This window comes from Amborella trichopoda, chromosome 8 (genome assembly GCF_054954075.1).
Source record: "Amborella trichopoda isolate Santa Cruz 75 chromosome 8, AtrichopodaSantaCruz75HAP2 v2.0, whole genome shotgun sequence".
Taxonomy (NCBI): domain Eukaryota; kingdom Viridiplantae; phylum Streptophyta; class Magnoliopsida; order Amborellales; family Amborellaceae; genus Amborella; species Amborella trichopoda.
In genome coordinates, this window is record NC_142343.1 from 8,174,980 (window position 1) to 8,201,092 (window position 26,113).

Consider the following 26,113-nt stretch of genomic DNA (forward strand, 5'->3'; position numbering starts at 1 on the left):
AAGAAAATTATGGAAAACTATAATATGATTGATAATATTTTTTCTATTTTATTATTTGATGGGATTAGGTTTAAGAAACTGAAGTATAAGGTTCTAACACCTTCCTTTAAATCATGATGGTAGAAGTAAAAATTGAATGACTTAGATCTCTTACTTCACAGGTCTCCTATGATTAATGGTCTATATCTAATTTCTATAAAAATAGTTAACCCTAAAGAAACCTTAACTCCTTAAAAACCTATGAATAAGGGTCATGTCTCTCCTAATCTCTACACTACTCATCTCTATTTACTCTCTCACTTGGGGTGGCACGCCACCCCCTAGGCTCTCTTTCTCTCTAAGATCACATCCATCTTAAAGTAGGGGACATGCCCCAAGCTAGGTGCAAGAGGGGGCACTCTCCACTTTTACTACACATTGAGGTCTATGTTATGCTTAAAGATTGTTTCATTACTCTCATATTTGTAAGGGTTGTAGCCTAGGCTTTTTCATGTTTCAAAGATTTGAGATAGACCATTGATCATGTGCGCTATTGGAGGAGGAGACCAGGTGTAGGTTATATAAAGTCTGATTGAGATAATATTTCATCATATTATTTTGCAGTTTACAGTCTCTTTATTTCATGTGCTTTCTTTTTCCATAAGCATTATGTTTCTTGTATTTATTGAATAAAAAAATATTGTAATTAGTAATAGCAAGTGATATCCTCTTTTAGTTACTTATTTGCTTATTTCAAATAAATTTTATTCTACTTGGATCTTTGTAAATGTTCTAGTGAGTGAGAAAAAAAAAATTAAAAACTATATACACCATGTTAGATCACCTTGTCCAACTTTCAGTAATAATATGTATGCTAAGTCACACTGCTCAGTTGCCATCCAACTCATTGATGGAATGTAATTACCATGTAGTCAGGCTGATATTACGACCACATGGATCATCTTATAGCAGCCCAATGGATAATTAACCAACATTGTGGGTCACATCTATGGACACTCTATATTGCCACCCATCTTTTGGATGGTAAAGAAAAAAAAGTAAATCTAACTCCCCAAGGGCCCTAATCACAAACAAAATCACCCTTTTTTACAATATCTTTAAAAAAGAATAAGATCATCTTTGAAATTTGGTAAAGTTAACAAAAATACCCGGGAGATCAAATAGTCAACTTCTTTCCTTTAATTTAATTTCAAAAAAATTATGAAATAGAATATGATCAAGAGATAAAATAGGTGATACCTTAAATATGAAAAAGTACATAATAAAATCATTTAGGTCGAGACAAGAAGGTGACAATTACTCTCGAAGAAATCAAGTTGTTGGGGTTGTGTCATTGGCGTGGCCCATAGTTCCGATAAAAAATTTTGAACTTTGTGACAGACCTTGTACAAAAATTAAATAATATTATAGGATATTTTGATGAAAGAGTGAAATAGTAAAGGATACGGTTTATATAAGTCCATGGACTCTATGTAGAAATGCGGGCCCTTTAATAATTTATTTTTGAAAGAAAATTTAATCCTATTTTTTAGAGAATATATAATTTTTATCATGTAGATTATTAATTTGTAAAAATATATAAATTTTGAAAACTAGAATATGATATTTTTTGGAGAAAATATTTGAACCGTTGATTTTATATTTTTTTTGGAGGATTATTATTTATGGTGGAGGTCTACACTTTCTTTAATGGATGGTGTAGATCTCCAAACCCCCATAATAACAGGTGTTGGGTTAGACGCACCAAACAATTCTCCAATATTAAATAGTCGATATTTTAGATTTACTCTAAACATCGGTGTTTAAAAAAACGGATCGGTGACTCAAATTGGTCACACCTATATCCGTGTCGGATCGGAAGAATCACTAATTTTTGTCCCAAAATTTTTTTAAAAAAAATTTAAGAAAAAAGTGTTCATCCTTTTTTTTTTTCGCTTGACTCAATGAAAAATCGGTCTGAATCGGTGAATAATCGGTCAAACTCTGTGAAGAATTGTTGAAATTGGTGGTTCTGCGGAAGATAAAAAAGACGAGTTTACCATTCTGAATTGACCGAATCCCAATTTTTTACCAGATCCGGAATGGTCACGGCGATTCTCATTCCGAACTGCCCAGTTCCGGATTGAGGATCGGGTCACCAATTTTTAAACGACTGTTGAACATTGTCAAATCACATTCGAGATTTTTTTATTTTATTTTATTAAGGGTGCACTTTTTTCTCCATCACATTACATATCCCAATTGATAAATGACAGTACAATGATATGCCTTTTGAGAGGTGAACATGGATGACACTACAAGGCTAAAAATAAGGTTAATAGGGGTCTTTCTTCTCTTGACATGAAAAGAGCAAAATAAGTGAAAAGACAAAAGAAAATGAACTTTAGGATGGACTCCATCATGCATAGTGTTACTTGAAGCATTTAGGCAACCATAATAATCAAAGTGGGTAGCATGGCTAGTAAGCATAATTGTGGGTGTAATTATTGAGACATGTATCACAAAGCTAGAAGAAATATCATAAAGTAGGAAGAAACCCTACAGAATGGATGCTAATTATACTTAGAGAGAGAGATGGATGCTAATTAGAGAGAGAGAGAGAGTAATGAATAGAAGATGGGGAAAAGTTATAAATTTTGGAAATTATGACAAGGTCGGTGTGGTGGTAGAAGGCACAAAAAAGGCCGGTCCCCTCTCTCTCTCACCTTACTTTTATGGCACTAAAGGAACAAAGTAGTGAGATGTCCCAATTTTCTCGGGTCCCCAACAACCTAACACTGTAGAGCCCACGTTTCATGAGCATGCTTGGCATGTGCACCTCCTCCACTCCTCTCTCTCTTTCTCTCTCTAGGATTGGGATGAATATACCTCTCCCTCTCTCTCTCTCTAGGATTGGGATGAATATATATCTCTCTCTCTCTGCCACAGAGGTACTCACACAAGGATATATGCTTAAGCAAGCATGACTACATGAAATCCGAGAAAGAAACAAGAAATGGAGACAAGTGGACCACCTGAAAAAGGAGCAAAATCTTTCTTTTTGTATTTTACGTAAGTGAGTTTTTAAATTTGCTTGAGAAATAAGTGAATGTTGAATTTATTTATGAATATAGGTCCACTTCTTCATCTTCCTAAAGTGCATTGATTGTCAATTTCTTACCCACATGCCGGAATCAAGTGACATAATAACATGTCGGTGTTTCTCCTCTTGATCCTACAGCCAAGATATTTTATACTCCTACAGGAGCATTCTGTCTAGTTACTCCCTCAGGTAAAATTCAATCTAGAAGCTGACTTCAGACGCCAAATATAATCTCTTAAGCCCAAAGACTCTTCTCAACAAAAAAAAAAAGTTTCCAAATCTCAATCTCGATGCACATGAAAAATATAAATGCCTCAAGGTTGAACAGAGACCGTCCAATTTGTTGACAGTGATATTTAAGTGTTTGAAAATACAAAATTCAAGTTCTTTCTTTTGATTATTGGCTGGTTCCCAAAATTTCAAATCGAAAAGAAAAACTCCCAAGTCTTCTAACCAAGATAATAGATGTACAGTATGCCCTTGTAGGAACATATTATAAGAGATCCCAATTTATTTTTCCAAATCTCATATTAGTTTTTTTAAATTTGAAAAGAGTTCATATAACATTGCAACCTTATACTATCAAAATCTAGTAGAAAAAGGATGTTTCGAAATTGAAAAACCTTCCAGTTGATCGTCTCGACGTCGAGATGTATAAAAATAAAGAAAAACACGAATTTCAAGTCATAAGAATAATACGACTGCGAGATGTATAGAAATAAAAAAAAAAAAAAAAGAATTTCAAGTCATAAGAATAATACATCTTTTAACTAGTTACAATGATTTTCCAGATTTTCAAGTCTTTATGGATCCTCGGTCTGTTATTTTTAGTTTTAAATGTTTAAACAAAGGGTGGGTGAAGTTTGTACAAGGTGTCAACCTCAAAACTATCCTAAAAAATACAGTTTGGGTGTCACAAAGCCTTGAGACAAATATGAAAATCTATTGTTGCTCTTAATTATAAAATTTAAAATTTCAAAAAATGAAGACGATTAAGCAAATCAATAAATACTAGAAATTCCAGATGTGTTAGATGATTAACTATTTTAGCACTAAAAAACCCTTTTTTTTTCGCATCTAAGTCTATGAAGATATTTCAACATACAAAATATTTCTCTAGTGGATTTTTAGGTGCACCTTACGAGTACATTATAAGGTTTACCCTTATCTGAACTTTTTCCTTACATAAATGCAAGGCGGCATTTAAAGTTAGTTTTGAGGAGAGAGAGGGAGAGAGAGAACGTACTCCCCTGTAGGCACACCTCCCACGATAGTGGGCCCTCATGCTCCTCGTGGAACTCCCGCACTTTTTACCGCACGCTTTGAATCTTGATTCCTGATTTTTTTTTCTTGTTTTTTCTTTTTTTAAGTTTTAATTTTTATTTGCTATTATTATCTTTATTTTTTTGGTAGGTCCGAGAGATATTGGACAATGGGGAATTTTAGCCATCCATGAATTTTAATTTGATTAATGTTTTTGTGTTTTTCATTTATCTAATAATAAACATAAGGTAAAAATTCATATAAGGGTGAGGCTCTAAACAATTAAATTAAGGCACACCACAAAAATTTGCTAGAACATGTTGTTTTGATTCCCAAAACTTTTTAAATCGATCATCTCGGCCTCAAGATGCATGGACATGATAAAAATAGATTTAAAGTCTTGAAAATAATCCATCTTGTAATGTTTTTCTGGACCGTCAATTTTCAAGTTTTTTTTTTTTTTTTCTCAAAAAAATAGTCATGCATTTTGAAAAAGAGGGACATTTCTCGAGATCTCTCGCATCCTAAGTGAAGATCATAGTGTTCATAGATTTGCTCGATGTATACTATTTGTGAAGCGTTAAATAAAATTTCAAGCCATGACGGAGATTTCTAATACCAAAACAACGTCTTACCATACTATTTAAAGGTGTGCCTTGATTGGAGCCTGAGCCCTGTACAAACCACACCCTAAACATAATGGCGCGAAAAACACCTAAATGGTCATAGAATATCAGAGCCTAAAGTTTACCTGCTTTTATAGGTAGCCATGGTAGCATGAACACCTAAATGGTCATAGAATATCAGAGCCTAAAGTTTACCTGCTTTTATAGGTAGCCATGGTAGCATGAACACCTAAATGGTCATAGAATTTTATCTCTGTGACCAGCCCGCATACTAGCACCTAAATGGTCATATAATTTTATCTATGTGACCGGCCCGCATATTGTAAAAATGAAGGCTTGGGAATAAATATAATTTGATCTTAATTTTTTAATAATATATAATCTTTAACATGGAGATCATGAATATGAATAAATAAATAAAGTTTGAAAACTAAAAATAGTATTTATATCAAGAAAACATTTGGACCGTTAGATACAATTGTTTTAAGATGAACTAGCTATTTGCATCTATCTTTAAGATTGATGCCTTATACCTCTGGACCGCATATTGTAGAAATGTTGTCCAGCCCGCATGAAACAATTTTCCTTACATATAGTGGCATTTATATATATAGTGGTAAAAAAGTAATTATTTTCCCCCTTTTATGGTCAGCAAAAAGATGAGGTTTCTATAAGATTTAGGCTTTACGAAAACAAAATAAAGCCTCACCCCAAATCCTTGTAAAGAAAGTACTTTCGACGACAAAATCTCTAAGATGGCTTTAAAATCAATTTTTAAATCCGATAATAAAATTTAAAACTCAAAAAAGGTAAAGATCTTGCGAATTTGTGAATACTTATTTAAGATAAATGGACAGTCTAGATAATTTGTTATAATATACACGATTTTTAGAGTTTGAAATCCTAATTTTTTTCATAACTATAATGTTCAAGTCGAGATGATTGATTTAAAGGTTTTCCAATAGTTTACTTGCAATTTTTGATGAGTTATGAGATGAGGATTTACTTATTTTGATAGAGCCACAACCTTATTAAACCATTTTCTTTAGCAAAATCCATCGGGGTAATGTGGGTTAATGTGTTGCTGGTAAGAAGGCTTGCATTTCTGCCACTGGGCTCATGAACAGTGACATGCCAAGCTAGCAAGCCACCAATTCAAACACGATTACGTGGGAAGTTTGTTCTTATGATTAAAAAGGTGGGCATAGCTAACATGGCCTTAAGTTTCACTTTTGTAAAGATAAAAAAGAATATTAGGAAAACTTTTATATAAGGGTGAGGCCCTAAACAATCAAATTAAGGCTCACCTCAAAAAATAGATTACAAAATGTAGTTTTGATGCTGAAAAACCTTCAATTGGATCATCTTGACCTCAAGATGCATGGACAGGAGAAAAAATAAATTTCAAGTTTTGAAAATATTGCATCTAGTAATGTATTATCTAGGCCATCAATTTCAAGATTTTCAAAGTTTTCATAAATATGCTTGATTTACACTATTTTTTAATATTTAAATTTTATAATAAGAGATGAAAATAAATTCTCAGACCATCATAAAGATTTTGGATACATAAACAACATATTTCAGCCCTATTTGAACATATGCCTTACTTTGCCTGTTTAGGATTGTAGCCTTACACAAGTCACACCCATTTTGAAAAGGGCAAACAATTTGAAGCCTAGGGGTGGCAATGGGTTGGGTATGGGTCAACTCCAATTGGCCCTAGACCTGGACTCAAATAGTATTCGGGTCCAGGTTTTGGAGCCAAACCCGACCCATTGGGTCCAAAGATTGCCCATCGGGTCCTGGGTCTGGTCAAGTCCATTGTCACCCCTCGCTATGAGCTTCATGTTTTTTTTGGCCTTTTCTTTTATCATCATATACCCATATTATTGGCAACAAGCTCATAATCACCGTCATTAGATTTCAAGCCATCTGATTTGTCGTTTAATAGCTAAAGATGACTACGAGTTTTTATCGTATACAAATCCTTAATACACCCAAATGAATAAGGCTTACAATAAAATATTTTATCTCCAATAGTATAAAGGTATGGGTCGGGTTCAGTTGGACCCAAACCTGGATCCGAATAGCATTTGGTCCCAGGTCAAGTCCAGGTCCATTGCCGTTCCTATTGAAGTCTAAACCGGGCCTTAAATTTCATGGAATTGCATACAAAAAGGCCATTTACATTTTGTATAAGGAGGTCGCAATTATTCCTACTCATTGGATGGTTTATGGTGAGTAACAAAGTCCAATAACTTTTTTTTTTAATTTTAAGTCTACTCAATTATACTCCTGTAACCACCCAATTTGAAATCTACAGAACATGAGTGATTGTGACTTCCTTGTACAAGAAATAAATTATCTATTTGTATACTTTTCCAAATTTCAGACCTTTGCAATTATGGTAACCAATTGGAGGAAGTTTATATAAGGTGTCAGCTTTATACTATAGAAGTAAGTTGCACCTTAAAACTCCACCAAAAAAGGTTGTTTCGACATTGGAAAACCTTCTAATTGATCAACCTCGAGTTGTACAGATATTAAATAAAAACATATCAATCCCTAAAAAAAATGCATTTTATAACGTATAATCTGAACAATTCAGTTTTAAGATTTCCAAGTGTTTATAGATACACTAATTTGCACTGTTTTTTATCTTGGAATTTCACAAAATGGATTGAAAATAGTTTTTCAAGCCATTATATAAAGGGTTATGTTAGGGTGCTCACACTATAAAGTAATTTATCATTGTACTCAATAATATTTGGACACATATATACCCTTATATTGTACATGGAGTTTTTTTTTAAGGGTGTTTTTATCATTATAAAGGATGTGACATCATCTACATGGGATGTGACATCACCTAAATGGAGCATTAATGCCACTAATGTACTCGTTGTCGATGATGTCACACCCCATGGAGATGACGTCACACCTCTCCTGATGATAAAAAATACTCTTATTAAAAAAATATTTCATATATAAACAATGGTATATAAATGTCTAAAATTTTTTAGTACAATGATAAATTACTTTATGGTATAAGCACCCTAATATAACCTTTACATAAAATCATCACTTAATAACCTCCTCAATTGTTTTCTAGAATAATACCAAAATGTCATTTTTCAAGGTTTAGAATCCAAAAAAATTATGAAAGAAGACCTTTGAAGTAAAACAAATGGCATTATTAACATACAAACTATTTTTATGGAAATAGGAAAGGGGTTGGGGTCGTTGCAGTAAGATTCCCACACCTGGTTACCACATTGTGGTACCCATTCCTACCACTAACACCCCCAATTAGCACCTTCAAAATGTCCTCAATCTATTGAAAAAACAGGTAGGGGCCAGTCTTCCCCATTGAATTATCAAAATATCTATATATGTTTTTTTATGGAAATGTGTACAATTAACGGATTTACTTTTTATGCAAAGCAATCACAATCATCATTAACCATTAAATTTGAAATCAGGTGGCTGAGGATGTGTCATTAGTTGAGCACAAAGTCCAAAATAAAATTTCTTCAATATTGTGGCACATTTTCATCTATTAGATTTTGCATCCTATGGCTAAAAGTAATTGTGATCTCCTTATAAGAAAAATAAATGGTCGTCTAGTATACAATATCTTTTTTACTACTAAATTTTTGGTCTTTGTTAGAATGCTCATACACATTGAGTATTTCTTTAATATACTTAACATTCATTGGATATTCATTACCCTTATTTTGTAAAACAAAATTTTTCGAGCATGGACTTTTTGTTATTAGAAGGGGTAAAATAGATATTTACATATGAAATAAGTAGCATCTATTAGTAGTTAAAAAATAATTAATGCTTCTTGCAAGAGATGTCACACCTCATGTTGCTAATGTAATCCACTACTTAATGAAATGATTTTCTCTCTATCAAAAAAGTTTTAATTAATTACCTAAAATTTATCCCTAGCTAAAAAAGTTATGACATTGAAGAGTAAGGGTATCCACTATAAAAAAATATTGAGTACATTAAAAAATATTGAGTAATAATAGGAGTAGATATGAAGAAGTAGTTAAGATTGATGGTCGGGAAGTACAAAAAAGACTATACTTTCGATACATTGGGTCGATAATCTAGAAAAATTGAGAGATCAGGAAAGATGTTACACACAGAATTAAAGCTGGGTGGGCAAAGTGAAGAGGTGCAACTGGAATTTTATGTGATCGCCATATACTAATGAGGCTGAAGGGTAAAGTTTATAGGACATCGGTTAGACCAGTTTTGTTATATAGGGCGGAATGTTGGGCAGATAAAAAACAATATACCCATAGAATGAGTGTAGTGAAGATAACGATGTTAAGATAGGTGAGTGGCAAGATAAGAAGGTATAAATTTTGTAATGAATATATTCGAGAGAATTTAGGCATGACACCAATAGGCAATAAAATAAAAGAGAGAGAGAGAGAGTAGACTTAGATGGATTGGCCATGTGTGGCGCTGAACAAGTATAGCACCTGTTAGGAGGTGCGAATTAGTTCAAGTAGAAATGAGAGAGAATGAGAGAGAGAGAGAGAGAGAAATAGTAGACTTAGATGGATTAGCCATGTGTGGCGCTGACCAAGTATAACACCTATTAAGAGGTACGAATTAGTTCAAGTAGAGTGACTGAAAATGACAAGGGGTAAGTTCAAAAAGATATGATTGGAAGTAGTATGAAAAGATATAAAAACTTATGGCCTCACTAATAATATGACATTTAATAAAGCAGAATGGAGAATCAAAATTCATGTAGCTTGTCCCAAACTTGAAAATATACTCCAGGTATACGAATACCACGACAAAACCCATTAATTTCATAAGTAGTCCAACGATAAGAATCAAACTTGAAAAGTTATGTTCGTTAAATGTCAATTACTAACAACTCAAGACCAAACTTGATTCCTACTTACTAAATTTCCTTATCTTTAATCTCCTCTCTCTTATGACAGGGGGTGCCAATGGCCTTGGCCTCACTAGGTCTGAGAATCTAGGGCCATGAGCCCATCCCCTATTGGGGCTGGGCCCTCTTTGACCCAGACTAGACAAGTAGGGCTAGGGCTCGTACTATAGGGGCAGACTTGTGTTACGGACATGGCAAGCTCGCCCAGTTGTCATCCCACTCGTCCTTACCCTACCCCTTTTGACCTAAAATATTAGGCTCTATATAGTCTTCTCTTCAAGCTGGAGTTTGGTGGGTTTTAAGTAGAAGTTATGAATCATTTGCGCCGGGAATGTAGCAAAAAATGTCCATTTATTTATGGAAGAAATAAGTACCCCCGAGATTGGTCCGGTTTTTAGAGAGAGAGGGGGGCCATTTGCCCCGAGATTGGTGCATCAAGTTTGACATTTGAATCAGATTTTCATATGTTTGGAGAGAGCAGATATGAGAAGACTTCCAATGAGTAAATAGAGTATTGGACCATGTAAATATTAAAGGCTTTAAGCATTTGTTTAAGCACGTCACAAACAAATGAGTCAATTTTCCTCACGGACAAGTACACATGACGATGGTCTTTTGAATGTCCCTTCTCTCGTACCTGAGTTCTCTATTTCTATATTTTAAGCACTAGTGCTCTCACCAACACCCATACAAGGGTTTGAACTTACAAGGGATTTTCTCTCTCTTAATATATGAACCCCATGTGAGGGTTTGGACTTATTCGACTAAATAAGAATTCTCTCTCTCCTCAATAAGCGTAATGGATACTCTCATCATCATTATTATCGTCTGATCTTTATCTTAACTATTTGAAATCGGCTGTAAAAATTTTAATCTGTCATTCTGCTCTATCAAGCATCATACTCTGATTGTAGTCTATAATATTTTTTTTTACTACTTCTATATTTTTTTAAAACTTTCATAGATATAGTTAAAACCATAATGAACCCCATAAGAAAATCTTATATTATTGAAATTCTCTCCCTCTCTCTCCACATGTTTGTCCCTCTCATTCATGTAAATGAACTACGTACTCTCTCTCTCTCTATTATGCACCCATATCCACGTCACAATTTATATCCCATATAAATTTTTGGTTTTTAAGAACTGAAAATTTTCTCTGTTGTGGGTTCTCTGTGTGTTCTCTTCTTGCCTATCCCTCTTTTTAGGGAAAATTATACAAATATCCATTTTATTTTTCGTTATTATGAAAGTACTTAATACTTCTTGTTATTACACATATGTCCGTTTTTTTAACTTTATAATATTTTTAAAAATAAAAATAAAAATACCCATTTTCGGTTTTTCAAAAACCAAAATTTTAATAATTTTGATTTTTCAAAAACTGAATTTATTTTGTTGAACTTTATAACTAAATTTACTGGAAGTTTTTATATTATGGAGAGAGAGGGCGACCTGCTGCAGATAGAGAAAACTATTTGTTTGACCTAAAAGAGATAGGACAATTTGATTAAGAGAGAAATAATGAGCGTAGATTTAGAGGGAGAGCGCAATCTGTATAAGAGGGAGAAAGAATGAGCTTGAATTTAGAGAGAGAGAGAGAGAGAACGCGGGTCTGTTCTTTTTTTTAGTCGGAATTAAAGCTAATGACTACAGGGTAGCAGTAGAAATTATACATTTGCATGCACACACAAAATAAATGAACCCCCTACCTAATTAGGATGGATGACCTTCAATCTCATGAAATGAAAGCAACATAAACATCAGTAAGTCTTCTCTAGGAAATCAGAAACACCAGTAAATATAGAGAGATGAGTCATGGATCAATCCTAAGCCCTCTCGCCCCTGATCCTCCTGGCAAGCTGGATTTAGTGAAATCAAATTTTGTCATTATATTATGCCATATTTTTGTTGAAAATATCAAATATCATTGTAGGCTCTTTCTAAAACATATTCATATATTTATAAAAATTATTCTTATGCAAGATTTGACAGATAAAGTAGTTTGTTACATTACTTTATTAGTTTTTCTTGCATCACAACAGTGTGAGCATAAACGGTTCGAGAAAATTCTTCTTTGAGGTTATAGCTCATTGAAGAGTTGGCAAACCTATTGATTTGACTAGTAGACAACCTTGTTCTTAATCATAATTGAATTTTTGAACCTTTAGGCATTATCTAAAATTTAAAATGGCATCTAGGCTAATCATGTCAGAACTATCAAAACTTGAAAATTCAATGGAACTAATTTTTCTATGTGGAAAATAAAAATTGGTTTTATTCTCTTGCAAGATGGTGGACTATATTCTAGATACGGAACCACCAATTCTAAAGCCTAATGCCAATGGTCAAGCCAGAAGGCAACTTGATATATGGTTAGAATATGATAAAATCGCTAAGACTACAATGTGAGTTTCATATAGGATGATTTATTTAGAGTATTTGAAGACCACACCACAACTCAAAGTATGATGGGTGCCTTATCTGAAAAGTATCGACCACTTTTGGAACCTATGTACAATTATTATTAGAAACACATAATTCTTGTAAAACGAAGGAATTAGACTAAGTGACCAAACATATCAACAAAATGACAGTGCTCACAAATGACCTTGCCGCAGCCTGGAATCCAATTCCTGATTGCATACAAGTGTCTAACATTTTGGCTCCACATTGAGAGTCTGTTGTAATTGTAATTAACCATTTTGCACAAGGGATAACTATGTTGACTCGTCACATGCACCTTAATATTGATGCTGAGAGAATAATGAAGAAAAATTCAATTGAGCTCCGCTTTGCTCAAAGTTCATCTTCTCTGATTCCTATAAAAAACATTACAATAATCAAAATAATAATAAGTATAAAGGAAATTAGAGAAATTTTAAAAATAAAAAAAATAATGTTGAGAAGACATGTTTTTATTGTAAAAAAATTGGGGACATAGAGTTTAATTGTCTAAAGCAGAAAAACAAGAATATGAGTCATAATAACAATGATGCTTGAAATAATAATAGTAATTAAAATAAAAAAAGAACTTCATTTGCATAGTTTTAAAATCAATAGTTGTCGACCATGACCTGAAGAATTTGTGGGTCAACTCAATCTCTAATCGACAAGTTTCGAGGACCAAAGGCAAGTTCACAAAGTTAAAATTTCAGTTTTTGAAACACCGAAAATAGGTAATTTTATCTTTGTTTAAAAGAAAAATATTATAAAGTTTAAAAAATAGACATATGTGTGATAACATAAAGTATTAAGTATTTTCATAATAACAGAAAATAAAACAGACATTTACGTAATTTGCTCTGAAGTTTTCTACCATACACTAAGTGCCCTTGACTCCAAATTAAAAGAACCAACATTTAAAAAAGTAAAAAATTATATAAGGTTGCAACCTTAAAATGTAGAATTACATATGTACCTCAAAAATCTATCAGAAAGGTTGTCTTAATGTTGAAAAATCATTCATTTGATCATCTCGACATCGAAATGTATGAATATATAAAAAAAGGTTTTTGAGTATCAGAAATAGTACATCTTCCAACACATTATCTAGACCGTTCATTTTCAAGACTTTCATGTGTTTATAGATCTTATTGATTTTAACCATTTTTGGAGTTTAAAAATTTGTAATTAGATATACAAATAGATTTTATGATAATACTAAAAAAAATTTACAACAAAATTACATGTTATGATATAATTTGGAGGTGTGCTTTAATTGGATTGTTTAAGGTTACAACCTTATAGAAACTGCAACCCTTTCAAAAAAGAGAAAGTATACAATACAATGAGGCCACTTATCTTTGGTATAAGGTAGTCACAATTAATCTTGATCATTGGATGTAAAATTGGGTGGCTATATTTATTGTACTGATTAAATTTAAAATTCAAAAGAAAATTTTTCGAACTTTACGACATATCCAAACTATCAAACTTCATATCAAACGGTTATAAGTAATTATGACCTTTTTGTATAAAAAATAAATAATATCAATGTACACAATTACATAATTTAATAAAAAAAAAAAAAAAAAGAAGACAAGAAAAGATGGTCTGCCCACGTCTCAATTGTCTAAACCAAGTTATATTACAAAAAAAAAAAAAAAGACAAATTGCCTCCTACCAAAAGAGGCGCGACACATGGTCATGTGCCACGCGATCAGCGCCGTGCATTTGTCCATCAAATCCATCACACACATCATCGAGTGGACGGTTGCGCTAGGTTAAGGAGACGTGACAAAGCAACCGTGCCCCCAATCCACGTGACCAGTCAGGATTGGCTGTTACCGTGTTCGCTGAGCGTCCATCCAGAATGCACGTGCCAAAGGAAGTCTAGAGAGAGAAAGAGGGGAAGTAAGTGAGCTCCAACATAGAATGCACGTGCCAAAGGAAATTTAGAGAGATAAAGAGAAGGGAGTAAGTGAGCTCCCAACCAGAATGCACGTGTGAACGAAGTCTAGACTCCAGAGAGAGAGGGGGATAAGATTAGGTTATAAGGGTGCATAACATAAAGTAATGAATGGAATAAAATTCCACATTAAAATAATAAATAATAAGAGGCGTGAGATAATAGAAGATTAAAGGTGAAAAATTAAGAAGTGAGAAGAGAAGATTAATAACTAATTTTAAAATGTAATTCATGCCTCATATCGTTGAATATAAGGCAGGAAAAGGGAGATTATTGAGATGAAATATGAGAAATGGGGGAAGAATGAGCAAAATCATGGTGTGAATGCATGGGAGAATAAAGTAAGAAGATGCTGTTTGAGTAGGAATATTAAACAATTATCGTATGAACGAAAATAAGAAAAGTTGAATGAGGATAAAATTCAATGTGAAATAGGAAAAACCTTAGAGAGAGAGAGAGTTTGAAAGAAAGAGAGACTTTGACTATAAGCGACAAATTCAATACAAAAACAAAATAAAAAAATAACCCAAAAAAAGGGAAAACACAAACGAGTGAATGGGAGTGAGAAGGAATAACGAAGTGAGCGCAGACTCATGTAAGGTGAGGTTTTGTACAAGGCATCAATCTTAAACAATCGAAATAAGGTGGAACTTTAAATTATCTTGAAAGGTGCAATGTCGGTGCCGAAAAGCCTTACGGCATGAAAATCCATTGTCACTTCTAATTGTGAAATTTAAAGCTTGAAAAATAATACAGATCGAGCATATCTTAGATGATTAAAAGTTTTGAAAATGAACAGTCTAAATAATGCGTAACAATATACACTATTGTCATGCTTTGAAATCTCCATTTGTTTATACTCCATACATTTTGAGGTTGAGATAATCAATTTGAGAGTCTTTCAACAATAGAACACCCTTTTTCAATGGATTTTTAAGGCATTTTATAACCTTTTTCCAAACCTAAAACCTAAAAAGAAACAAGGAGTAAATCAACACATAGGAAAAAAGAAAAATCACAACAATTAAAGCGTAGAGAGAGACAGAGGGGTGGGTCTTAAAGATGCATTAAGTCCATGTGAAAAAGCAATTAAAGAGAGAAAAATTGGTTATAGGAGTGAGAAAGGTCCATAGAAGTGTGCCAGTGAAGTAATACCCACCCCAAAATAAAGGGGAAAGGCAAAAACTACCATTAAAGAAAGAAAAATAGAGACCGATTAGTTAGGAGCATGAAGGAGTAAGGAAGCATCGACCCTAAAATAAACCAAACAACATAAATTCAAGACAAAAAAACAAAAAGAAAGTGGAATTTCAAAAACAGGAAAGAGAAAGAACTCGAAAAAGAAAGTAATTAGTGTGAGCACATGGAAGAGGGGGTGGGTTGCAGGTGAGAAGAGTAAGAGAGAGAGAGACAGATGAAGATTGTAGAGAGATAAAGAGGGGAAAACAGTTTGAAAAATCGAAATAGTTGGCGGGAGGACAAATGGAGATTATAGAGAGAGAAAGACGTGTAAGATGTAGATTGAGACACCCAAACCAAACTATTATGAGTACGAATGTTATACTCCCGTAGGACCACACTATTCATCTACTCCCTCGCCCAAAATACTTGTTTAAAAAGATTATTTTAGTCTACAATTTTGAGAATCATATAAGGATTACTAGATGATTATTTTTAAAATTTTGAATTTTGTGATACTTTGATCTAGCTATTCAAAAATTGTACAGTACTATACTTTTTCTAATACGAGTCTATTTTGAGTAGTTTTTAAGAAAAAATTTATATAAGCACGAGCTCGATGCAATAGGGTGCGTTATAAAATTTTCGCTAGAAGAGGTTGTTTTGATACCCAAATATCCTCAAATTGATTAACTCGACATCTTGATGCATGTACATGAGAAAAAAATGAATTTCAAAGTTTTAGAAATAGTGTATCTTGGAATGCATTTTTGACCTGTCAATTTTCAAGATTTTTAATTTTTTATAGATTTGCTCAATCTACACTATTTTTTAAGTATAAAATTTTATAATTATAGATGAAAATATATTTTAAAGCTATCAAAAAAATGTACATACGAAAACCACATTTCTCGACACTATTTGTAGATACGCTTTACTTTGATTGTTTAGAGCCTCGGCTCCATTAAAACTGCATCCTATTTTGAATAATGTTTTTTATTGAGAATAGTGAAGAGATTGCATCCCCCAAATTTACGATCTAAATGTTATTCCTAGCATTATATACCCGAGGGAATAATTTGATAATGTGCACCCGCGGGAGTAGAAAATCACTTGGCTACAACAGGCATATCGCAATGCAGTTCTTGGAGGAAGAGAGGAGAGAGAGTAAGAGGAACTAGTGAGAGAAAGAGTTAGAGAGAGAGACCAAAACAATTATTCAGTTCACATGGGGTATGCCCCCCGTCCCCATGACTCGTAGAGTAGAGGAGCGGCACATGGCGCGAGCAGATTAGGGTTCGCTCCCATGTGACCGGGTGGCGTGGGGAATGTGACCGGCCACCGGCGGTCCACCAAAACTCTCAATATTTTTCAAAAAAAAAAAAGCACAACAAAAATTGGAATTCCAAACAATCGAAAAAAAAAAAAGAGGAAAAAGCGCCTTCAGATTGGTGGCTACGTGAGGCTCGAGATGGGTCCCACGTACGGTTAAAGGCCCGGCGCGAAACGTGGGCCGATAAACACGGACATGTGCGGGTCCCACCCACCGCGAGTGACGGACCCAGCCGGTAACTACCAATGGCCGAAAATTCACTGAAATGTCGGGGGATTTCGGGAATCCGGTTATCGGCGGGGCACGACTTGCGATGGAAGCAAAGCGGATTGAGTTTGTCCTTTTGCCGGGACGCTTTACGGAGAATGACGGGATCTGTGCCTGGCTTCTAGACGTATGACGAAAAGGTCCCTATGGCTCTTGAAACGGGCCAAAATGACGACAGTGTCCCTATTCTTTTTAAAAAATGACGTATTCTTTTGTCCTTTTTCAGGGCTGCCGAAAGGGTGTGATCCCACTCGTCATGAGCGACGAAACGGAAGAGTCGCTGTTTTTGGAAAGGCCAAAAAGGGGGGAAAAGTGTATATATAGCCGAGGCTCTAAACAATCAAATTAGAGCCTGCCTCAAAATTTTCACTAGAAGAGGTTTTTTTTATGCTTAAATATCTTCAAATTGATCATCTCGACATCAAGATGAATAGACAAGAGAAAAAAAATAGATTTTAAGTTTTATAAATAGTGTATTTTGTAAAGTATTTTTTTTACCTTCAATTTTTAAGATTTTCAAGTTTTCATAGATCTATCTATCTACACTATTTTTTAAAATTTAAAATTTATAAATAAATATGAAAATATATTTGAAGGCTATCACAAAAAATTCCAATATTGAAACCAAATTTTTCAATACTATTTGAAGATAGGATCTAATTTGATTGTTTAGAGCCTAGGCTCTATGTGAACCGCACCCAAAAAAAAAAAAACTCAGCGTTAAAAAGATAATGAGGAGGAGGAAGCTTGATTGACTTCCAAGTTATTGCTCTCAACATTTTATTCCCTCTCTCTCTCTCCACTTTCTCTTAATTAGAATGAGGGGAATTTGTTAAATTTTGAACGGTTCATCAAATGAAACGTAAAGGGTTTTGATATTTATAAAGTTATGTGTGGGGTTAATATCAAATGTTCAAATTTAAGGTGTATTTTGATGAATTGCATTTAAAAGTTGTTTATCGAAACTAACGACAGACCATCTTAAATTTTGGGATCTATAGCGTTAATGCACCAGTGGGATTACATTATTTACGTTGTATGTACGAATATTATCTATGAGCCTAGTCTCTAAACAATCAAATTAGAACCTACCTTCAAGTAGTGTCGAGAAATGTGGTTTCATTATTGAAAATCTTTGTGATAGCTTTAAAATATAATTTTATATTTATTTATAAAGTTTAAATCTTCAAAAATCTTGTAGATCAATATATCTATGAAAACCTAAAAATCTTGAAAATTGACTATCAAAAAATACTTTACAAAATGTACTATTTTCAAAAGTAGAAATACATTTTTTTCTCATATCTATATATTTTGATGTGGAGATGATTAATTTGAAGATATTTGAGCATCAAAACAACCTCTTCGGGTTAAAAGTATTGAGATAGGTACAAATTTAAATGTTTAGATCCTCTGCAAATTTTTCCCTCATCTATATCCACATTCTTGATCTGGATAAATTTCTGTCTTCACTTATTTGGCACGGGGCTCCAAGGGCATGACATGCGCACATGACCGTTCACACTGAGTTAGATGGAATATATTTTCTCCCTCTCTCTTTTTCTCTCTAAATCCGTTTAACAGGAAGAGAGAGAGAGAGGACCTGTTTCCATGCATGTCCCAGAATGGAGTGCACTTGATACCATGCATTTATGTACGTGGAGCCTCCTCTAAAGATTTTCTATGACATTAACGGTTTTGCCGGGATTGCTCGCAACGAAATTTCGGATTTCAGCCGAAATTTATCTTTAAAAAACATTTTTCGGAGTGATTTCGAGACATTTCAGCTCGAATCCATCGACCGTCTGAAATCGATCGCTTTCCAACTCAGAAAAGCATTAGATCTTAGATCTACAGTCCAGATGCGCTACACCCCCTTCAATCCTGGCCGCCCATCCAAATCTAGGCGGGAAGGAAGGTTCGAGCAATTCAAGGAGGAAGTCGTCAGTTGCAAAATCCCAGGGGTAGTCCCGTCATATCGGTCAAATCCAGGGGCAAGCCTGTCTTTTCACGTACTACTGGCCCTTATATCTGTTTTTCCTTAAAAAACAAAAAAAAAAAAAAAAAATGAAAAAAAAAAAGAAGAAGAAAAAAAATACTTGACGCTTTTAATCCGGTCCTGCCGTCGCTTTAATTAGCCTGCCATCATTTCATCGCTCTGCGACACCCGCCAAGCATCAGCATAAGTACTCCCCCACCCCCCCGTCTTCCTTTATTCCTCACCTCTTTCTCTCTCTACCGTTGCCTCCGCGTCTACTTCTCTCTCTCTCTCTTTTCCCTGTTTCTTCTCTCTCTTGCGTTTTCCTCTCTCTTGCGTTCTCCTCTGCTCTCTCTGAGTGCTCTGTTTCTCTCTCTAAAATGTCTCCGAAATGGGTCTTGGCTCTCGCGCTCCTGGCCTCCATTATGGTGCCCGCCTTTGCTCGTATTCCAGGCGTTTACTCAGGCAGCGATTGGGAATCAGCTCATGCCACATTCTACGGTGGAAGTGACGCGTCAGGAACAATGGGTACTCTCTCTCTCTAACCATGAAACCCCATTTCATAACCTGGAGAGAACATGCTCCAAAACCAACAAAACCCATCTGGAAACCACCAAAGCCCTGCAAATAGCATATGAATCTGACCCATTTGTCCATTTTTCTTTTCAGGTGGGGCTTGCGGGTATGGAAACCTTTACAGTCAAGGCTATGGCGTGGAAACTGCGGCTTTGAGCACAGCTCTGTTCAATAGTGGTCTCAGCTGTGGAGCTTGCTTCGAGATCAAGTGCGCAAGCGATCCAAAGTGGTGCCACTCAGGAAGTCCCTCCATCTTCATCACTGCAACTAACTTCTGTCCACCGAACTATGCTCTTCCCAGCGACAATGGGGGTTGGTGCAACCCTCCTCGCCCGCATTTCGATTTGGCCATGCCCATGTTCTTGAAGATTGCAGAGTACAGGGCCGGCATTGTGCCCGTCTCTTACAGAAGGTTAGAATCTCGTCCTTCTAGAGAGAGAAAGAAAGGGATTTCCTGCATGGGTAGAGAGAGAAAAATGGGCTGCATTGGGGAGGAGAGAGAGAGGGAAATCGGAATCTGACCCACTTGTGGAGTGGGCGAATGTTTTTCGTGCGCTTACAATCCTGTATCTGACACATGTCACGGGGTGAATTGTTTTAGAGAGAGAGAGATCTCAGCCGCGTGGCATTCCGATTTCGCTTTACCTATTTCGATTCAATTTTTTATTTGCGTTTCAGTGAATATTTTCTTACCCCCTTAATTTACTTAAATGGTATACTTTTCCTTGTAGATGATTTAACTACTTTCATGGGTTTGGAATTTATTTTTTCTTTCCTATTTTCGTGTCATTTCTTTGTTTTAGTTATGGTTTGTTGCTTCGTTTTAGTTTTGTTAAAATGTTAGGTATTTATTGTACTTAATTCTTCCATTTATTGGCTCTTTAATACACGGAGTGTGTATTTATTTATTCAGTTGTCCTTTTTTTTTCTTTTTGTTTAGATTTTTAGACCGTTTATTTTTTTAGATTTTTATATATTTATAGATACTTCATTTTAATTATTTTTTAAATTTAAAAATTTCCAAGTAGGTATGAAAATAGATTTTAAGATGATACTAATAATTTTTTACAACAAAATTACATGTTATGATAAAATTTTAAAATGCGCCTTAATTGAATTGTTTAAGGTTGCAACTTTATAAAAATCGAACCCATATTTTTATTCTTTATCTCTTTTTTTTTCGTCTTTTTTTTTTTTGAAAAAAATAATTGTTCAGTAGAGTAGGTCCTGGCCCGGGAAAGGCGGCCCGTTGCTTGCCCTTGTTAAACCCAACGCCAAATCCTAATCACCGATTTCTCAGCTGGATGGATGATGTGCGATCTTAGCTGCTGTTTGTCATCCTAGATATCACAGCCGTGTGGCAGTCGCACGTGTGAATCATTTATAAGGGATTAAAATTTTCACCGAAATGGCGCCCCGAAATTTCGTCAAATTTTAGTCTGGGATGGGACCCGGATAATTCAATTCTGCCTCAGATTTCACATATGTTTTTCGCTTATTTTTACCTTTGATTTTAAAATTTCATCAAATTTCTTCCTATTTTCCCTTCTTTAAAATTATTTTTGCTATATTTTTATGCCCTGAGGACTTCTGAATTCAGTGTAGGACGCTTATAAATAAAGTAATTTCCTTATTTGGGTAAATTTTCCCAGCATTCACTCAAAAAACATGTGTTAATTGTGCTTTCTCTAAGGAATTTTCTACTATTTTTTACATTCGTTCCTTAATCTCCCTAAATTTGGAGAACTGAGCCTTTTAACCAAGTGAATCTCCTCTTCTTTTTCTCATTTGAATAGTATATTTCTTTCTAATTTCGTTATAAATTCTCCTGCTCTTTCTCTCTAAATCACAAAAAGTGCAATCTCTCTCTAAATTCTGAGACCTCTGCTCTGCAATGGTTATTGCTACAACAGGGTGTCGTGCCGCAAGCCTGGGGGAATCAGGTTCACCATCAATGGGTTCCGGTACTTCAACCTGGTGCTCATCTCGAATGTGGCCGGGGCTGGGGACATTGTCAAGGTTTGGGTGAAGGGCTCTCGCACCGGGTGGATGAGCATGTCCCGGAACTGGGGCCAGAACTGGCAGTCCAACTCCATCCTCGTGGGCCAGGCTCTCTCCTTCCGGGTCACCAGCAGCGACCGCCGTACCTCCACTTCCTGGAATGTCGTCCCCGCCAATTGGCAGTTCGGCCAAACCTTCACCGGCAAAAACTTCAGGATCTAATCCCCACCCAAAATGAAATCTTAGAGATACATAGAATTTCGAATTACCTCTACCCGCGTTTTTCATTTATTCCCTTTTTTATCTTTATCTTTTACTCTACTTTTTGTCCTTAGACGCGTATTTGGTCGGTTTCTCTTTTTCTGTTTCTTTACTGTTTGTTTTTCCTAGAGAGAGAGGGTTTTTAGTGTGAAAGAGAGTGTTTTTAGAGAGAGAAAGAGGGGGAATGATGGGATTTTAGGGAGAGAGAAAAGTCTTCCACCCATTGTGTTGCTTTCTTTGACTGTGTTGTCAAGTGCTGAAAGTGGTTGCACAACAGGCAGCCCGCAGCTATGATATTTCTTTCTTTTATAGATGGAAGAAAACCATATGATATATGATACATATAGTTTCTATGCTTTCTAATTAAATAGAATCATAGATATGCAATATATAATATTTGTTATAGTTATGTTGCTAATTTGGGGTATGGTGCCTCTTTGTATCCGGTGGCCGGAATTCGGTTGTGTTTGTAAAAGCTTTGCTGGAATCCGGTTTTGTGTGGTAAATTGTGTATTTACTGCGATGTTGACTATTTCTATATGATGAATGAAGTGAACTTATAATTGTTAAATTTTGTGGGCCTTTTCTTTTTGTGAATGTTTGAATTTAGTGGGTCTTATGGTGTTCTGGGTTTTATACTCTGGATCTTTTGTTTTTCAAATTTTCCTTCAATTGACCCATGTCCTTCAATCGCTTTTCATGTAGAAATCACTTGTTTTATTATAAGGAAAGTCGCACCAAACTGCAGGAACAATGTGTGGTGTGTTCAATTATAATGGATTATCTCCAACACGAATTCATCTTAGAAGGTAGATAACGTACAAAGTGGAAATAAAATCTTTTTATAAAGGTGGTTTTGATGTTGTATATGTACCGAATTGTTGTCTCGACATCAAGATATATAGGGTCATGAAAACATATTTTAAGTCAGTACATTTTGCTACATATTATTTGGACTCTTCATTTTTAATATTTTTATATGTTTATAAATTTAGGCATATATAAATTTACTTGATTTAAATTATTTTTTAAATTTAAAATTTTACCAGGGTAATCTTGAACGAGCACATTGCATATAGACCCTTTCCGTCAAGAGCATCAAATGAATGATTCCAATAAAAGTTAATTGGGCTCAAGTTCCTTAATAACTTAAATCTGGCCTTCTAAACATCATTCTGGCCTTTATAATAAGAATAAGATCTTACAAAGGCAGCACGTAATCTTTTTAAGTGAAAGCATGTACTATATTTCTACACCCTCTATTAAAAGCCTATCATTGTCATCATCAAACAAAAATTCAGATTGATTGAAGGGATTTTGGTCTGTTATTCTATTTTATCGAGGGCTATATATTTTGTCAAAGTCATTATATTTTTTGCCGATACTTTTGGCAAAATCTTTTAGTGTAATTCGTTATTATTATTATTTAATCCTTCCACTTTAACCAAACCGTACCTCTCCGATAGACAGTGCACTAGGTCCTATTGATATTCTCTAGTTTATAGTGTTTTTCGTTTTGTAGGAAAATCCTTTCTTTGGAAAATAAATAGAGTACGCCTTCATTCAAATTGTATGATTCCTTCAATTCAAGTACAGCGGGTACAATCAATGCCCACGTTACATGCCCTCATACATGGTGCAAGCATTTAATAACCTTCCCAAATTTCATTATTATTTAAGTCAAAATATCAATTTCTTCTAGAAATATATGTTAGACCGCAGCCCTTTTGACCGATCCAAACCAAGTGAAGCACCGTGTAGTGATCTACACCAATGGTGTATGATTCAAGATGCCTTGACGGGGAAATCACCATCCACTTCTTGCCTACTATTCGATTTTTTTCTTTTTATTTGTTTTTTTTTTCGAATGTTAATGGTATATTTTATTAGATGAGTAATGATCCGATGAATTCCTCTCACACACATGTATGTAGAGCTTTAAAGGATTACCGTTAAATTTGACACTGATCAGTAGAAAAGTTATCATATAAGTACGAGACTTGATTTTTTTAAAAATCTGTATAAAAAATAATAGTATAACTTTTAGAATCCTACGCACTTGAGTATAGGAAGTCCCATATGACCATTACTCTTATTAGATAAAGGAGAAAAACCTTATAGTTACAATAAAGATGAAGAAATATAAGAATATAAGTTGTACTCCCTATTTCTAGAGATAAACCGGCCATGACTTCCAAACATAAAATACATCTCTAAAACCCATTTAAAATTAATGGTGGCCTTGGACCATAGTATAAGCTATTCTCTCTTTTAATAATTCACTTATATTGATTACAATTGGGAAAGCAAAGCGTTGAATGGTGAAGTCACCACCAAGACAGTGGCTGTATGCTTCCCCAAATGGAAGGGAAATCCGTGATGTACGGAATACTTGCTATACTACACAACCTGTGAATGGGCCTGTTATTTATTCTTTAGAGGAAGTGCTGGTAGCATCATGGCTAACCTATTAGGTTGGCACCTTTGGCCCGGCTTGGATGATGATTAATTTTATGTGAAATAGATTACTTTACATAAAATAAATATATTTTATTTTATTAATTATTTGGTATGTACCTCGTGTTCTGTAAAACATTATTTAATTATTATTTTTTTGGGTGATTCCCAACTATACTTTGCTCTTTTTGGCCAAAACATATATTATACTATCAATTATTTTAAATAAATGAAAACAGTTTTTCAATTAGATGAGTCACTATAAGCTTATGTCAGATGACTTTTATGATGGACACTAACAAGCAATGGATAATTTGTTATCTTTATTCTAGAATCAACTTTATAGAAATAGTGAATAGTGGCTAAGGAATACATCCATTGACTTGAATGTAAAGTTTATATGCAAGACAAACATACCAATAACTGTGTTTACATGCAAAGGTCACTACCATAGGGGTCTATCTATTTATTTTATAAATACATGGGACGAGGCATCTTTGCATTCGATTCGATAATAAGAGAACCCCTCCTTTTTCAATAGAAAAATTATTATGATCTCACAACTACTATGCAATTAACATATTAGAGAGAGAGAAAGAGGCCTTTGAAACATAATGATTGATAAGGATTCATGTAGTCGATCTTAAACAATTAGAAAAAAACTCGATCTCAAACAATTTGAAAAAAAACTTTAATGTAGAGAGGCTCTTGAAACATAATAATGAATTAAGATTCGTGTAGACGATCTTCAATAATTTTAAAAAAAAAATTTAATGTGAAAGAGTTCATTCACATTTAGAAAAACGGTCACTGTCCACTGAATAAAAGAAAAAAAAGGGATAGAGAGAGAGCCACCGTCCAGTTAATAAAGGAAAAACAAGGAGATAGAGTGCAGTTAAAAAAGGGTATCGAGCAACTGGGACCTGCGACTTTATTACCATTCTTTGTGTTTGGTCATGTGGATCAGAGTACAGTGTTTGCTTTGTAGGCAAGCACAGAGGAATATCACCTGCATGACCCTAGGATACCTATATCTATAACAAACCAAACAATAGGCTAAAGTACTTATAAGGGCTGCTAGAAATGGGATTGAAGACGTTGAGACCGTTATCTTTTCATCCAAATTGGGCAATTGTAGGATCGGGGATAATTATTGATACTTCTAATTTGTACATTATAGTCATAAGCTCTTCCAAGGGCTTTTAAAAAAAGAACATATTTTTGGGTTCGCCTTATTAAACTCAATACTATTTATTTTTGTGTCTATTTTTTTAAATAAAAAAATAATTTTTGGTCTGAAAATACCTCCTATTTTAACCCACATTTCTAAAATATAATGCCTAAAAATATTGGTCTGGCACAAAAATGTCCCAGTCCGGCTTATGACAAAAAAGGTCAGTTAACACAAAATGTGACAGATTGGCTTTTGGCATTCAAAATTTGCCAGTCTGATAACAAATGTGTCGGACTGGCTTATATTGAGATTGTGTCGGACAGTCGGACAGGCTTTTGTATTTGTGCCCCTAGCTTAGAGAAACAAAGTGGGAAAAGTGGGCTAAAACGATAGTATTTTAGTCTAAAAAAATCAATTTTTTTTGTTTTAGGGGTGGATGAAAAATAAATAGCATTGAGGCTAATAGTGTGGTATCCAACATATTGAGATAAAGCATGCCTACAAAGCCCAATTTGGGAGGGTATCTATAATTTTCCCGAGAATCAAAGGGCTGCTGTCCACTATTTCTTTGCACA

At 34.5% G+C, this 26,113-nt stretch overlaps 1 protein-coding gene across 1 annotated transcript; it reads left to right on the forward strand.

The window, feature by feature from the left end:
- Nucleotides 1-19,305: 19,305 nt before the first annotated feature.
- Nucleotides 19,306-22,478, forward strand: LOC18436137 (expansin-A6). Its single transcript, XM_006846160.4, has 3 exons — nucleotides 19,306-19,597; nucleotides 19,739-20,057; nucleotides 21,559-22,478. Exons 1-3 carry the CDS (start codon nucleotides 19,450-19,452, stop codon nucleotides 21,866-21,868), a joined length of 777 nt encoding a protein of 258 aa, XP_006846223.1. The 5' UTR covers nucleotides 19,306-19,449; the 3' UTR covers nucleotides 21,869-22,478.
- The last annotated feature ends 3,635 nt before the right edge of the window (nucleotides 22,479-26,113 follow it).